At 44.8% G+C, this 17760-nt stretch overlaps 1 protein-coding gene across 4 annotated transcripts in view; it reads right to left on the reverse strand.

Annotated features, from left to right (window-relative positions):
- CTTNBP2 (cortactin binding protein 2) overlaps positions 1-17760 on the reverse strand; it is a 108794-nt gene that overhangs the window by 55506 nt on the left and 35528 nt on the right. For all 4 annotated transcript variants that reach the window (XM_069976410.1, XM_069976418.1, XM_069976429.1 and 1 more), the window contains one exon: positions 6197-6421. In XM_069976410.1, coding sequence (XP_069832511.1) covers positions 6197-6421 — 225 coding nt within the window. The remainder of the gene's footprint in view (positions 1-6196; positions 6422-17760) is intronic.

The raw sequence follows: 17760 nt of genomic DNA on the forward strand, positions 1-17760 counted from the left end.
AATCTTCTGGTTAATAATTTATTTGCTTGGAAGACTACAAACCTAATCTCCAAGTTAAAAGCCAACATTATTGTGACCAGAGGCTGCTGATAGTACATTCCTCTTCCCTTTATCATAACTTATCAGCTGTGTACTTACTATATAAACAATGTCTAGATAATACTGCATTTTGAACTATGGATCTAGTTCCAGTTGGAGCAGTTTTTGATTTACATTAGATCAATTTTAAAAAATTATCTATGCAACCATCCTGCAGTCCAACAGTGATACAGAAAGAGCATAGGCCCTCTGACTTGTCATGCAGTGTCTTTAGCACTGAACAGGTTATGTTAGGCTATGGTGACGCAAATTCTAATGCTTCTGCTACGTTCACACACGTTTCTTTAGCTATAGTTTTAATATTTTCTGTTTGAAAAATCGATCATGTGTACATACCTTACTATTCCACTATACAGTCTCTATGGCAGTACGGAGGATTGCTAATAGAGTAACAGCTTGTAGTCTGTTGCTAAACAGCAATGGACATAATTAACAATTCTCAGTTAATCTTATTTTGAATGAATGTACATTTTAGCAGTTGGTATACCATTCTGCCCAGATGGTTAGGTTGGTGATCATGTATGAGAAGAGGTCAATGAATTTTACTGGTGCATGTGCTCACGTGCACTACTGCTACCAGCTGTCATGGGGAATGACCTCTTTCAGCTACATGTACTGTATTTGAAATACATTTCCCCTGCAATCTAATACGCAATTACTTTAAGATAAAGACAATAGTCTACTTCGATGGAAAAAATGAAGGGACATCTATAAAACTGTCTGTTCTTATTCGAGGACGTCCAAAAATGTAATTCTTTATATAAACTTTAAATGTACTTGGGGGCATGTCAAAAGTTTTGATCAGTCAGCATCTCATTGTTGAGACCCCCACCAATGAGGAGAACAAGTAGGAGGACATGAGCTATAGCAAGCTCCACCTCCCCAATCGCGATCACATCTGTTTAGTGGCCCCTTTCTCCTGGCTGATCCTCCTGATTGGTGGGGGTCTCTGTAGTGAGTCCCTGACTGATTAAAACATTTGACATGTCACAGTGACAAGTCAAAAATTTTTCTTAATGGCAGTGCCTATTTACCATGTGTAAATGTTTGGCACTTGCTGTGCCACTGAATTTATGATAAATAAGGTATGAAATAAATCGGACAGTGTTTCTGTTCTACTGCCTTTCTGTTGCTTAGTAACCCCACCACCTTTGAACAAGCATCACTGCTTCTCATCTTGACATAGTGATTATCAAGCTTTACAGCAGGAAAATGAGAAGAGACAAGTGGTTACTTCTATCTGGTAGTGGCTTATCTCACATGGGAATAAAGCACTGACATATTAAAAACCCAATATATCCAGATCTGTCCTGACATACACCATCTTGGGGACATCTGAGAAGCCCCCATACACATTAGACCCCTCCGAAATCAATATTTTTTTCTGGAAGTAATATTCACAAATGGATTAACATTTCTTTTGGTTAATATTTACTTGAAATCCAAAAATTATGTAATTCTGTAGAAAACATTACAGTATAAGAGCCAGTTACTAAACAGTGATTTTGCAAAAAATATGTTTTAATTCATAAAAATATGTATCTTTTAGAAATTTCCACTGAGTTAAAATGCTAACAGATGCTAGGAGGAGGAGAACTGGCATTTAACAGGTGTTGGGCAACAAGCCAGACATTTAGCAAGTAAATTCTCGATTTCTTAGTCTTTTCAGTAAATAGTGTAACTTAAACTGATGTGATAGGGAAAAAAAACAACAGATTTTTATTAGTTGTGTAGCTTTCAAATATTTTTTTGAATGCAAACCAAATCAATATGTATCATTCAATAAAGAGAGATTGTAACCTAGAGTGCATAACTAAAGTGCGGAGTAATGTCTCTCGGTGAGGTCTCACAGCCATGGGTGAGACCGTAATGTGTGATCCATGATTGCGGGTGGGCTCTGTAGGGCATTGGTAAGTGCAGGTTCTATTTTTTTGGGGTCCCTTTTCTGTCTGTAAATAAGGATCCTGATTTATGGACAGAAAAAAATGAATTGTCTTCCTGTCCAGTGACCTGTAAGGATCTGTCTCACATGCTGGCTCTATTCATGCTGTCTGATTTTTGAGGATTCTTCTTGAAAACCTTGTATAACATCCGTGCCCATTCAGGCTTTAATGCCATCTTCTGTCTGTAAAGTGCGACAGGGAAGGCGCTGTTGACCAGGGTTTTGCATATTTATTATATTTTGTCTTGCACTGTTAATTGGATTCTGCCACACCCGACTTTTTCTCCAGCTAACTTTGTTCTGGGCTGCAGGTAGATAAGCTAGTTGTGACTGACAGTTCCTTCAGCACTCATATTCCTTCCCTACCAGTCTGTAATTTTTGTGGCATGGATGTCAGAGGGCCAGTCCAATCATTCCATGGGCTGGGACTGTGCTCAGTGCTTGCTATAAGTGTCATTTGGATTTGGATGCTGTTTACCTGTATTGCTATTTTGGATCTTCTGACCTCTGGCTCAACCTCCTCTGACTTTGCATTTCTCTGCTGATTTGGTACTGTATATATCCCCTTGGTTGTTTGACCCAATTCTATATGAACATTCTTAAGTGCTTGTTTGTCTTGTCTCATCTCAGTGTGCACTTTGGCACAGGAAGGGAGCGTCGACCAGTTGTCATTGACCTCCTAGGGTTAGACAGGCAAGTAGGAAGGGACACTTGGGGGGGCTAGCACTGGGGCTCACTGTTGTGTCTTCCCTACCTATTCACCCTGGTTGTACGTTTCTGACAACTTGTGTGTATCACGTGTGTGTGTGGGGGGGGGGGGGGGGGGGAATGGGATGGGCCTATAAATGATTAAGTACTATAAGTTATATTAGAATAATATTCAGACATGTTAATCATGGTATTTTGTACCTCAAACAGGACCACCATCAGGCCAGTATTGGCGCTACAGCTATCAGGAGCCCGAGCCCAGACTAGGATCAGAGGGGCCTGGCCGGCCCCAGTCTTAATGCATAGAGGCTTTTGAAAGCTGTACTGCACAGTGTTCTCCTGCCTGTCAGCCTGGCAGTGTCTCTGGCCGCTCGCTCCATAGTGTGCTGTGGGGAGTTCTGATGCGGGCGCGCAAGGAAGCGTCCGCATCAGAACTCTGCGGCTGTAAAGATCATCCAGACGGTACTGCAGTGCCGGCTGGGATGATCTTTTCAAAAACCGGCCGTTACGTGACCCGGCCAGGTCACGTAACGGCTGGTCTCATACGTTGTGTGAACATAGCCTAAGTGTATATGGGTCCATGCCCATGTAATGTGTATGTTTGTTTGTATGTATGTATATGTTAGTATGTAATGTGCATAATGTGCATGTATATCTGTGTAAAGTGTGACTGTATGCAATGTATATAGTATGTGTGTTGTGTGTATATATGATGTATGGTTTGTAAAGTGAACATTTGCATGTGCGTTTGTGTGTACATGTATGACTGTTAATATACGGTATACAGGATCCTGTACATTAAAGGACAACTCCGGCGGGACCCCCCCCCCAAAAAAAAAACACAGACACACACAGACACCATACTCACCATCCCTCCGGTGACTATCGCCACTCCATTCGCCCACCGTCCGCCTCACCGTCACCTGCCTCCGCCGTCCAGCGATGTCTCCTGCTTCCGGGTCCATGAGAGAGAAAAGGCTGCCAGTGCGCTTGCGCACCGGCAGCCTTTTCATTGGCTGGAGCGCATCACATGGCTTCCAGCAAGCTCAGCCAATCAGGGCTGAGCAAGCTGGAAGCCATGTGATGCGCTCCAGCCAATGAAAAGGCTGCTGGTGCGCATGTGCACCAGCAGCCTTTTCTCTCCCATTCACTCTCAATGAAGACGCCGAGGAGGAAGAAGACCCGGACCGCCCCCAGCTCTGACATCACCCGACACCAGAGAAGAGGACCGTGACGACCGTAATAGGTAATGTATATATTCTTTAACTTCCGGGGTGGGGGGTCGGGGGTCGGAAAGTGGGGGAAGGGGGCCAGACCGGGTATTTAACCACATTACAAAGTTATATAACTTTGTAATGTGTGTTAAATAAGCCAAAAAAATTTTTCGCCGGAGTTGTCCTTTAAACTCCAGCACTTTATACCACTGTTTTAAAGGGAAACTATCAGAATGCTTGTCCATATGAACCTGCTGATATGTCACTCTAGTCACCTAGCTCATCATTCTGGTGCGGGTCTTCTTATTTTGTATATCCTACTGTGCACCGTCTCATCTGTCTGCTGGCTCCGAAGTGCACACCTACTTATGCATACTCAACTATGCATGAGCAGGCACAGCTTGTTACCATGCTGTCGGGAGAACGCAATTTGAACAACGTATGTGTTAGAACGAGCTGTGCCTGCTCATGCATCATTGAGTATGCATAAGTAGGTGTGCACTTCAGAGCCAACGGGATGATGGGATGGTGCACTGAGGAGCTCATTTGCATATTTATTTTGAATCGAATTGCTTAAAAACGGTAGAACATACAAAATAAAAAGGCCGGAATGAGGAGCTAGGCCACTACAGAGACATATCAGCAGGTTCGTATTGACGAACATGCTGATAGTTTTCCTTTAAAATTCACAGTTTTATTGAAGAGCTATAATGCAAACAAACTATTGCTGTCATTGCAATTGTTTTCTGCATAATGAATCTACAATAAAGGTATGTTCACACAGGCATATTTTACTAAAGATTTCATGCAGCAGAGAAAAGAAGCAGTTTTTGCACAGTATTTGGAGTTATGGAGTTGCTGTCAATTTAAATTAAAGAGGAAGTCCCACAAAAATGAAAAAAAAAAAAAAAAAGCAGGCAGGGAGGTGTGAAAAAATAATAAACAAGTAAAGCCACCCCTCCTCATGCCTTTGTTGCACCACTCCTGGCTGTCATCTTCTACTGAAATGTACCCGGCTCTTTCAGCTGCAATGTCACGGCCTAGCTGAACGACTGGGCATCCTTCCAGAGTCACTGATTGGCTGTGCGAGCAATCACTCAGCCAGGTACATGACATTGCAGCAAGGAGAGCTGCAGGACACTGGTGCCTGTCAATGGTACCAGGCACGATGATAGGTAAGTTCAGTTTGTTAAGTATTTGCCCACACCACCCTCCTGTCTGTATTTTTTTTTTATTTTTTTCTTTAAAGGACAACTCCCACGTTTTTTTTTCCCTCTTAACTAACACACATTAAAAAGTTATATAACTTTGTAACGTGTGTTAGTCACCTGCCTGGAGCCGTTCCGCCTCTTTTTCGATGATGTCACAAGCAGGGGGCGGGCCTGGTCTACCTTTGCTTCCTTGTCTTCCTTTAGAAGACAAAACTTTAAACATATTGCACAACCATGTCAAAAGTTCATTCATATGACAGTAATTCTTAAAGGGTACCTGTCGCAAAGTTAATTTCTCCAGAGTGGTGTGCAGAGGTATCTGCTGCTGGGAGATCAGGTATTTTATTTTAAAGGAGAAGTACCACAAAACTGAAAAAGTGCAGAGAGGCAGGGGGCGGGAAAATAGCAAACTTATCTATCCTTGTGCCCCACAGCACCGCTCCTTGGTCCCATTAAAGCTGCCAGTGTCCTGCAGCTCTCCTAGCTGCAACGTCACGTACCAGACTGAGTGATTACCTGCTCAGCCAATCAATTAATGGGGCAGGACACTACCCCACTGACTGGCTGAGCGGGTATACCCAGTTTCCAGCAGAAGATGACAGCTGGTGGCCTTCAGCAGTACCCGGGATTGGCGTAATGGAGGCACGAGAAGGGGTGAGTTTACTTATTTATGAATCCAAAGCAATTGTCTCTACACGCCATGCCAGTCAAATATACATCCCAAATTTTTCTGATTATTGTTTTTGTTAATGGCGGGCCTAAACAGCTTGGCTGTATGGGGCTGCAGAAATCCTGATGGCTGCCCTGACCTCAAATATCAATAGCCGAAAACATTTTTATAACAGTCAGAATAAGTTATCCCATGCTCCAGATATCTCTTGTCTAGATGATTGTATTAGTCCAAGTTTGGCATATTTTACAAAAAAGAAACAGAGATGGACAGATGTCTATGATAGGCACACTGTGCTGACATTTAGTGCGGGAGATTAATAAAGAGTCTTGTAGAAGCCAGGAACACTTGCCTTTCTTTGTCTTCTTTCAGCCGCAGCAAGTTGAGCTGACATCCTCTCTTGCATCTTCCTACAGTGTGCCATGACAGCTTCTAAGATGGTAAGAGGGTTGCTACAAATTGGTTTCTTATCTTTATCAAAAGCACCTGCTTCACAGTCTCTTTGAAGTGCAAGGAAAGGGTCTCCAAGATTAAATCTTCCATATCTTTCTTGCACAAAAACTTCCTTCCTTCGGGCCTTAAAAAAAGAATACAAGGCATTAACTTAAATCCTATATACTATATGATGCAAGTTGAACCAGTTTTCAAATTTTCAGTGTACAAAAAACAGAGATTTATAGTCATCATAAGCAATGTCATCATTAAGGCCCTATTACACCAAGCGATTATCGACCGCATTGGGCCAATTATCGTCCCTTACAGCCGATAATCGCTTGGTGTAATAGCTCGTGTTAAAAGGCAACAATCATTGTCTTTCAAGATGTTGAAAGATTTTTGAACGATAACAATGGTCTGTTGGCTCCAGGCATTAGCGGTCTTTGGCACCAAGCCCCCCAAGCAATCGCTTGGAGCCCCCAACATCCAGGGGGGCCCCCACGCCCCGCTCTTCTCTTGTGCTCAAGACCGCTAGACAGGGCCGCTGCCCCGCTTGCTGCTGTGATCTGAACTGTAACTATAAGCACTCGTAATGAGCGCTCACACTTACATGCAGCAGCAGCACTGACAGGGCGGGAGCCATTGGCTGCCTTCCTGTCAGTCACTCTTGTGGCCGCAGGAAGTGTTTTCCCTGCGGTCATAAGTGGCCGCCCTGTCCTTGTGGTGTCGGTGCTCCAGTGACATCACTGGAGCATCGGCGCCAGGACAAGGGGAGCGCGGCCTCTTGTGACCGCAGGGAAAACCCTTGCGGCCACAAAAGTGAAGAGAAGAGAAGACGCCTAGACCCAGGTGAGTATAAGTGTTTTATTGTGTTATATACTATATGGGAGAGGGAGCACACAGCGGGGGTCTATATAAATGGGGGGAGCACACAGTGGGGCTATATAACGGGGAAGACACAGGGGGGCTATATATAACTGGGGGAGCACACGGGGGGGCTATAGACTACTGGGGCTTCACAGAGGGGTCTATATACTACTTGGGTCAGCACACAGGGGGTCTATATACTACTTGGGATAGCAGAATGGGATCTATATACAACTGGGTGAGCACACAGGAGGTCTATATCCAAGTGGGGGAGCACACAGGGGGGCTATATACTACTAGGGGAGCACACAGGGGGTCTATATACTACTGGGGTAGCACACAGGGGGTCTATATACTACTGGGGTAGCACACAGGGGTCTATATACTACTGGTGGGGTATACAGGGGGTCTATATACTACTGGGGGAACACACAGGGGTCTATATACTACTGGTGGGGCACACAAGGGGTCTATATACTGCTAAGGCAGCACACAGGGGGTCTATATATAACTGGGGGGGCACACAGGGGTCTATATACTACTGTGGCAGCACACAGGGGGTCTATATACTACTGGAGGAGCACACAGAGGTCTATATACTACTGGTGGGGCACACAGAGGGTCTATATACTACTGGGGGAAGACACAGAGGGTCTATATACTACTGGTGGGGCATACAGGGGGTCTATATACTACTGGGGGTAGCACACAGGGGGTCTATATATAACTGGGGGAGCACACTGGGGGTATATATATAACTGGGGCAGCACACAAGGGGGTCTATATACTGCTGGAGGAGCACACAGTGGTCTATATACTACTGGGGGAGAACACAGGGATCAATATAATACTGGTGGAGCACACAGGGGGTCTATATACTACTGGGGGAACCACATAGGGGGTTTATATACTACTGGAAGAGCACACAGGGTCTATATCCAAGTGGGGAGCACACAGGAGGTCTATATCCAAGTGTGGGAGCACACAGGGGGGCTATATACCACTGAGGGAGCACACAGGGGAGCTATATACAAGTGGGGGAGCACACAGGGGGTCTATATACTACTGGGGTGGCACACAGGGGGTCTATATACTACTGGGGTAGCACACAGGGGTCTATATACTACTGGTGGGGTATACAGGGGGTCTATATACTACTGGGGGAACACACGGGGTCTATATACTACTGGTGGGGCACACAAGGGGTCTATATACTGCTAAGGCAACACACAGGGGGTCTATATATAACTGGAGGGCACACAGGGGTCTATATACTACTGTGGCAGCACACAGGGGGTCTATATACTACTGGAGCAGCACACAGAGGTCTATATACTACTGGTGGGGCACACAGGGGGTCTATATACTACTGGGGGAAGACACAGAGGGTCTATATACTACTGGTGGGGCACACAGGGGGTCTATATACTACTGGGGGTAGCACACAGGGGGTCTATATATAACTGGGGGAGCACACAGGGGGTATATATATATATAACTGGGGCAGCACACAAGGGGGTCTATATACTGCTGGAGGAGCACACAGTGGTCTATATACTACTGGGGGAGAACACAGGGATCAATATAATACTGGTGGAGCACACAGGGGGTCTATATACTACTGGGGGAACCACATAGGGGGTTTATATACTACTGGAAGAGCACACAGGGTCTATATCCAAGTGGGGAGCACACAGGAGGTCTATATCCAAGTGTGGGAGCACACAGGGGGGCTATATACCACTGAGGGAGCACACAGGGGAGCTATATACAAGTGGGGGAGCACACAGGGGGTCTATATACTACTGGGGTGGCACACAGGGGGTCTATATACTACTGGGGTAGCACACAGGGGTCTATATACTACTGGTGGGGTATACAGGGGGTCTATATACTACTGGGGGAACACACGGGGTCTATATACTACTGGTGGGGCACACAAGGGGTCTATATACTGCTAAGGCAACACACAGGGGGTCTATATATAACTGGAGGGCACACAGGGGTCTATATACTACTGTGGCAGCACACAGGGGGTCTATATACTACTGGAGGAGCACACAGAGGTCTATATACTACTGGTGGGGCACACAGGGGGTCTATATACTACTGGGGGAAGACACAGAGGGTCTATATACTACTGGTGGGGCACACAGGGGGTCTATATACTACTGGGGGTAGCACACAGGGGGTCTATATATAACTGGGGGAGCACACAGGGGGTATATATATATATATAACTGGGGCAGCACACAAGGGGGTCTATATACTGCTGGAGGAGCACACAGTGGTCTATATACTACTGGGGGAGCACACAGGGATCAATATAATACTGATGGAGCACACAGGGGGTCTATATACTACTGGGGGAACCACATAGGGGGTTTATATACTACTGGAGGAGCACACGGGGTCTATATCCAAGTGGGGAGCACACAGGAGGTCTATATCAAAGTGTGGGAGCACACAGGGGGGCTATATACCACTGAGGGAGCACACAGGGGAGCTATATACAAGTGGGGGAGCACACATGGGTTTGTAGACTAGTGGGTGAGCACACAGGGGGTATATGTAACTGGGGGCAGCACACGGGGTATATACGACTGGGGGCAGCACACAGGGGGTTTATATACAACTGGGACAACACACAGGGGGTCTATATACTTTTGGGGGAGCACACGGGGGGCTATATATAACTAGGGGAACACACAGGCATCCATACACTACTGGGGGAAGCACACAAGGGGTATATACTACTGAGGGATAGCACACAAGGGGTATATACTACTGGCGGCTGCACACAAGGGGTATATACTACTGGGGGCAGCACACAGCGGTCTATTGTTGTGGAGTGTGTGTCGAGGGGGGGGCCCCAGACATAACTTCGCTTGGGGCCCCAGAAATGCCAAGACCGCCCCTGGCTCCAGGTAATAGGAGTGGGAGCAGCAAACCACTGATATTTTCTATGGGATGCCCTTCCCCAATCTAACCCTCTTGCTGTCGGTGTGTGAGAAACGCTTGCTCCTCACCATGGGCCCATGTAAAAGGGCCTTTAGTCTCACTAAGGTAAACAACCAGATTGGTCCTACATTTTACTACAGTGTAAGATACTAAGAAGGCCTAGTTGTCAGTCACCATAAAAGTGTTAAGCTTTTTACATATTGGTTGGGTTTCCCCCAATCTGATCAGCTCCTCATTAGAATCAATGCAGCCACATCACAGAGGGAAGGGGATATGGTAACAACGGGGCAGCAGGCTCTGGAAAAGACCGGCCCCTTGTGCAGGAAGTGGGCAGCGTTTCAAAAGGAAAATCAAGTAGAATATTTCTACACATGACTGTCAAGTAAATCAAGTAAACAATTTTTATACATGACTGTACATATAGTAGTTAAGATGGAAATACCCTTCTAATCCCAGTTTTATGAAATACACAAAGCAATAAATAGCTTAGAAAACTTTGTGAAATATGCAAAACTTGTTTCAATACATACATAGGAAATAAAGTAACAAACACACAAATGGATGACAAACAAACAGCTAACATCTGGATTCAATCAACGAGGACCAAGTCAGCTACAAAAAGATTAATCAAGACAGCTCTGCATAATCTTCCCCAGTACACAATGCCTGCCACTAGGAATAAAGCTCTGAAAGTTACAAGCAGCTATGTACACGGAGGAGAAGGCAACAATATATATGCTCACTCCTCCACAGACCGTAACATACAACCATATTTGGCTTGGTGGAATTGCTATATTCCTAAACATAGACACTGAGGCCAAGACACAGCAGCAGACAAAACTGTGAATGCAGTTAGGAGATCCTGTACCAAGAACCAAAGCTATTCACTGGGGAACATAAGAGGCACAATATTAGGAGATGCAGAGGTTGTAGTTGTACCTGGTGGTGTTGCTGCCAAAGGGCCCATTTGCTACAGTACAATAGGAGACAAGTATGTTATAAATGAAGGGAACCGTTGCTGAGTTCATATTGGGGACATTCTAGTTACACCTTTGATGAAAATAAAAAAAGAGGAAAACAACTAATGAATATTTTTACAGGAGGGTATCTACCAGGGCCAGAGACAGAGAAGTTTTTATGGTGCCTTGCTAGTAACTGGAGAAAGCACCTTATGCCTGTATTTTTGATACAGAAAAATACAGGGTCCATGAGGGCATCTGATAGGGAGTGCAGCTTTCTGCTTTCTCTTGTTACTATCTGATAGAAGAAATCTTTTTATCAGCAAGCACCACCTAGCCTACCTTGTTACGAAGAGTTACCTGACCCTCTGTTTATACCCATTATGGTGCCTAGCGGTCTTAAGGAACCTATCTGTCCTTTAATATCACCAAAGTTACATGAAATATGGATGTAAATGTGGATCAAGAGATAACTACCAGTTGTTACAGAGCCTGGTATCTATAAAGGCTCACTTCCACTCTTAAAGGATCCAAACAGATGAGAGGCCAAACAAAGCACCTATGAATACTATAGGCCCTATTACAGCAAGCAATTATCACTGTATTTGGTCAATTATTGGCCATTACGCTTGGTGTAATAGCTCCTGTTAAAAGGCAACAATCAGCCGATATTCGTGATGTCAGTTGATCCTTTTCTTTCAACATGTTGAAAAGAACTAGGACCTGCAGTTTCCTGTGCCCCTTCCCTCCCCCCCCCCCACACACACTTACCTGCCCACTGTCAGTGCATGTAATAGCGCCGACAGCGAGCAGAGAATGAGGAGCAAGTGATGGGTTTTATTGGACAGGTCAGCGCTCACTTGCTCCTCCAGATCGGCCTGTATAATAGGGCCTTAAGTGAGCCTATTGTCAACATAAGGAAGACCTTTTTCTTGATCCAAGGGCTATGACTTTATTGAGGGTAAAGGGGCATCTTTGCTCCAACTGTCCACTGCTCAGTGAAGCTGAAAGAAATGTATCCTAAGTAAGTGCGGAAAGATCCCATTGAGCCAAATGCCTTCTTTGCTGATGATAAATTGTCATTGTCCTGTCATTTTAACTTTCAAAACTCTTCACAAACCTTGTCTTGCTTTTGACAACTTTTAAGCTGCAGAGGACTTTATTAATAAATAATTCTTATACCGGGAAACAATCTATGGCTCTATTGCTTTGTCAGGAACCCATGTTTTAACTGTCCTAATCTCCTTTCAAATGGGAGTTTTCTACACAGAATTTATTTCTGGTCCTCCATTGTTCTTAGAGTCCAGTGCTTTTGAGGCTATGCAGACATCATTTTTCATTGTTGGGCTAACCAACTTTTCACAATGACCCTTAATGGGGTGGTATCATGAAGCAAAGAAGGTAAAATTAGATGTTTACCACATCCATATGTGTACAGGGGAACAAATGTTCTGTTTTTAGTAAAAATAAAAAGTCTATGGAGTCTAATTTAAGAGTCTTGAAACACGGGACTAGCCAGATATCTCTCCAGGGAAGGACCTAACAGAGGAGTGCCTCCTGTAAGGAGGGCACCAAATCCACCATATTAAGTGGCCCTTTCAGTCAATATCCAACTCAATTTATGAGTCTAAGGATATTACAGGGGAAATACCAAAGCCAGGTATCCATTCACAGACAGCTGTTTTGGGGCATTGCCCCTCATCAGTGTGGAGCAGGATTCTGGCTAGGCGGGATCAAAGCCTAGTAGACCACCACGGTAAAAAGAGTACTGATCTCAGGAGCCCAGGTGAAGAAGACATTGTAGGCTGCTAGTAAAAGCGCTCAACAGAGTGAAAACAAGTGATTGCCCCTGGGAAATACAAATATTTAAAATGAGTCTGGACACTAACTAGAGAAGCAGCCTAGAGGTCCACTTTAAACAATGTTGACTTGTCAGACAGACATCTAAAGTTTTGCTTGGTGTGGTCCAGGTCTAGGTTCAGACCCCCACAGATTTTTAGATAGGGGCAGAAGAAGCAGGTTAATAAGTTCAATCCCTGGATCACTCCTTTCCCTGTCTAGTTGCAGGAGTTGGCTTCTGTAGTCGGAGAGGCCTTGAACACTCAGATGCCAAATGATTAAAGCTTGACGTGTCTGCGTGACATGTAAAAAAAAATTTTATATAATTTTTTTTACATTTCACAATTCCTTTCTACTTTTTGTTGATCTATCACATAATATCAGAATAAAATAAACTTAGTTATAAGGTGAAAAATGTGGAAAAGTTTAAGGGGTATGAATACTTTTTCAAGTTACTGTACATCTCAAACCATCTCAGTTTAGCCAGTGACACACACAATACAGTTTGGAGAATATGTATTCCAGTAGATGACTGGAACACAAGTATTAGTGAAACTTTACCACCCCAACTCCTATGATGAAAATAGTGGGACTGTCACTAACCATTCTGTACTGGTCACAATCTAGCAGAAAGTCAAACCTTTTTAGCCCCTTCATTGATGCCCGGATGATTGTTGATAATTTTTTTTTACAACATTAATGTTGTCCCATACAACTAACCAGACAGCTCATTGGAGCCAAAATAAACTATGTTTTCCCCTTCTGGTGCCATCTTTTATTCTACACGCTGTCCAATGTATTCGGCACTAACTGATTTATTACATGATTCCTTGTATCAGTCCTGTATGTCTAAGGAAGATTTTTTTCCAAAACTCCAAATCTTATTTTTTTGTTACTTGGCAGGGCTAGTGTCTGGGGATTTTCCATAGTTTTATTGAACACGCTTTAATTTTACAGAGTTGTCTGCACATGTTTCAAGGACCAAGCACTGAACAGGTTTCTAGAACCAAAGGTGTATTTAATAGTTGAGTGTTAGGCAATTTCAATTGTGTCACAGCAATTTTGCCTTTTTAGATGAAACAGCAGAGTGATTCCATGAAACCTGATTATGCTTGGCCTCTCAAGCCCAAATTACTTTCCATGGGCAGAAAATGTGTTGAAGAGTTACTGCCACTTTAAACAATGTTGACTTGTCACACAGACATCTAAAGTTTTGCTTGGTGTGGTCTAGGTCTAGGTTCAGACCCCCACAGATTTCTAGATAGGGGCAGAAGAAGCAGGTTGAGAAATTTAATCCCTGGATCGCTCCTCTCCCTGTCTAGTTGCAGGAGTTGGCTTCTGTAGTTGGTGAGGCCTGAACACTCAGACGCCAACTGATTAAAGCTTGACATGTCTGTATGACATGTAAAAATCATGTATCTAATGGGAAACATAAACTAGTGACAGAGAAGCTGAACAGAATGTTGTATCACTTACATTGTTCTGTGCTACTGATTCAGAGATAACCTCCTGAATAACATGGACAATAAGTAGTTCTCTCAATTATGTGCAAGAGTCCAGTAGTCCTCGTTATTCATGAGAAGCAAAAAACTCCGCCCACCTGCTGCTAATTGGCAGTTATCTATCCAGGCTGTGTATGGGCAGTCAGCTGTCAATCAGCAGCCGGAGGTTGGGGGGGAAAGTATTAATAAATTGACAACCGGGTGTTACCAGTCGAGGGTGTGTTCCTACACAGTCCTATGCTGTCCAATCAGTGCTATTAGTGGCAGACTGCAGAGGGACATGTCACTTTAACAGGTGTAATGGTTACATCCAGTGGTCAATGTATTAATAGATTTCAAAGAGGGATAGCGCAGAGGTAGCATAGCGCAAAATTTGAAAAAAGATAACCAAGACTTCAGTAAGTATTTACTGGAACAGACATATCAGGAGAGCTGGTAGGTTCCCTTTAAATTAGTTTATCCTTGCTTGGATGATATTAGTGAAATAACAATCAGAATATTGTAAGTATTCATACTCGTGTAATGTCATAAGTAACATATCTCAGGGACTATGCATGAAGATATAAAAAAGAGGCAGACATTAGACAAATATATATGACATTTCCAGTTGCCTGCAGTGTGTTTACTAACAGCTCAGTGACATTTACAAGTATCTCAGCAATGCTATGCAGGGCTCCAGACTAAAAAATTTACCTGGGAGCCATTGGCTCCTAACCTGAAAAATTTAGGCGCCAAATAGAATATTTGGTCGCCAACATTTTAAACCATGTAATATTAATGTTATGTTACATGGGACTTACTGTGTGCAGAGGCCACCGCAGCCTCCTCCTCCTTTAGATCCTTTCTTTTCTTAGTTTGAAAATGTTCAACATGGAAACTTGCAACTTGACAACCATATCCAGTCTGACTCAGTACTTCAGCTTCACTTGGCTAGCCTTTTAATGAGGCTTACTCTTCTGAACTTGAACTTAAAGGGAACCTGTCACCCCCGGTGACGGGGTGACAGGCTCCCAACCCCCCTATACTCACCTCATCGCGCCGGGTCCCGCTTCTGAAGATGGTCGGGTCACGGAGATCTCAGCCGCTGCAGCCCGGTGTGCGCTGAGAGATGAGTCCAACGCTCATAGAGAATGACGGGAGAGTCCAGCGCTCCGTCATTCTCTATGAGTGTTGGACTCATCTCTCAGTGTGCGCGCCGGGCTGCAGCGGCTGAGATCTCCGTGACCTGACCACCTCCAGAAGCGGGACCCGGCGCGATGAGGTGAGTATAGGGGGTTCTAACGGGGGGTTGGGAGCCTGTCACCCCGTCACCGGGGGTGACAGGTTCCCTTTAAAAGCTTGCAACAGTCTATACATACTGAGCTAGACTTATGACTGCAGCCATAGTGACCCCCCACAAGATGTGTATATAGATAGATATATCTCTCACCTAGTGACTAATGCAAGTGACCCCCTACAATACAGACACCTGAGGGGCCCTGATAATAATTGTGCATATATCTATCTCCCAGTGTCTGCAGCCAGTTTGCCCTACACTTATAGATGGCCCCCTCCCCTTATAGATGGCCCCCTCCCCTTATAGATGACCCCCTCCTTTTATAGATGACCCCCTCTACCCCCATTATAGATGCCCCCTCCTCCCCCCCATTATAGATGCCCCCTCTCCCCCCCATTATAGATGCCCCCTTTTCTCCCCCCCTTATAGATACCCCCTCCCCTTATAGATGACCCCCTCTACCCCCATTATAGATGCCCCCTCCTCCCCCCATTATAGATGCCCCCTCCTCCCCCCATTATAGATGCCCCCTCCTCCCCCCCATTATAGATGCCCCCTCCTCCTCCCCATTATAGATGCCCCCTCTTCTCCCCCCCTTATAGATACCCCCTCCCCTTATAGCTAGCCCCCTCTCCCCCCCCTTGAAGATGGCCCCTCTTCTCCCCCCCTTGAAGATGGCCCCTCTTCTCCCCCCATTATAGATGCCCCCCCTTCTCTTCCCCCCATTATAGATGGCACTCTCTTCTCCCCCCATTATAGATGCCCCCCTTCTATTCCCCCCATTATAGATCCCCCCCCCTTTCCTCTATGCTAAGCAGTATTTAAAAAAAACAAACACACAAACTCACCTGACAACCCGCTCCCCCGGCGATCCTCTTCTTCTTTGGACGCTGTCCCCGGCTGATGCGCGGCTGCCGGGGGTGTCCCGTCCTATCCCCGGCAGCGCGGCGCATCTGAGCTCTCTGTACGCCGGGGCTTTGACTTCTGACACAGGAAGCGTCTCTGACGCGCGCTTCCTGTGCCGAAAGTCAGGGCCCCAGGCAGCTCACTGATGCGCCGCGCTGCCGGGGATAGGATGGGATACCCCCGGCAGCCGCGCATCAGCCGGGGATACTTAAAGAGACAGCGCGCCGCCGCTGGGGCCAGTCGCAAATGGCGCCCAGATTTATAAATCTGGGCGCCATTTGCAAAATATCAGTCGCATTGGCGACCATTTTGGTCGCCATCTGGAGCCCTGCTATGGAGTGACTCTGGTAACTTGCATTTACAATAAAGCAACCAAATTGAATACAGCTTTTGGTTATAATCTGGTCCTACAGAAGCAAGCAAATTCTCTTATGGGCCGCTTTGCACAGTCTACTGAAAACAAAGCTACGTAAATATAAAACTTACTGTCAGAAAAATTATTCATAGAAGTTTCATACTATAATTGGGTTACATTAATGTGAATCTGTCACCCGTTAACCGACTACTGAGCTGGGAGCAAAGCTGGATAGATATTAATTAAAGAATTCAGAATATGTTTTGTTGCTTGTGTCTATATTTTCAATTTTATAAAAAAAAAAATATATATATATATATATTTTTTTTTTTTGAGTTGTGATTAGTGTCAAGGAGGTGGGGCCTATAGTTCCCTGGGCTTTAGCGTCGCAACACCTTACTGTGCTGTATGCCCAAACCTTTGCATAATCAGCAGTAAGCACTCTGCATACAGTACAGTAAGGCAGAGTGGTTTTAGGGCCCAGGAAATAGGCCCCACCTCTTTGACACTATTTACAGCACAAATAAAAGTGTTTTTTTATGAACATAAAAACAGAGACACAGGTAACAAAGGTATGTTCTGCATGACTTTACTCCTATCTACCCAGCGTAGTTGCCAGCTTGGTAGGCGCCCAGAGGGTGACAGAGTCGCTTTAAGTTTTATGAAGTGACCATAGGCTCTTGTATGTTTAATAACTTAACTTGCTTATTACTTACTTAAGAGGAAACACAAGCCTAAATGTCAGTGGATTCATGATGACAGTCATTTATAGGCCTTCAAAGATGTCTGATCACAGTAAATATATGGATGGAGAAA

This window comes from Dendropsophus ebraccatus, chromosome 1 (genome assembly GCF_027789765.1).
Source record: "Dendropsophus ebraccatus isolate aDenEbr1 chromosome 1, aDenEbr1.pat, whole genome shotgun sequence".
NCBI lineage: Eukaryota > Metazoa > Chordata > Amphibia > Anura > Hylidae > Dendropsophus > Dendropsophus ebraccatus.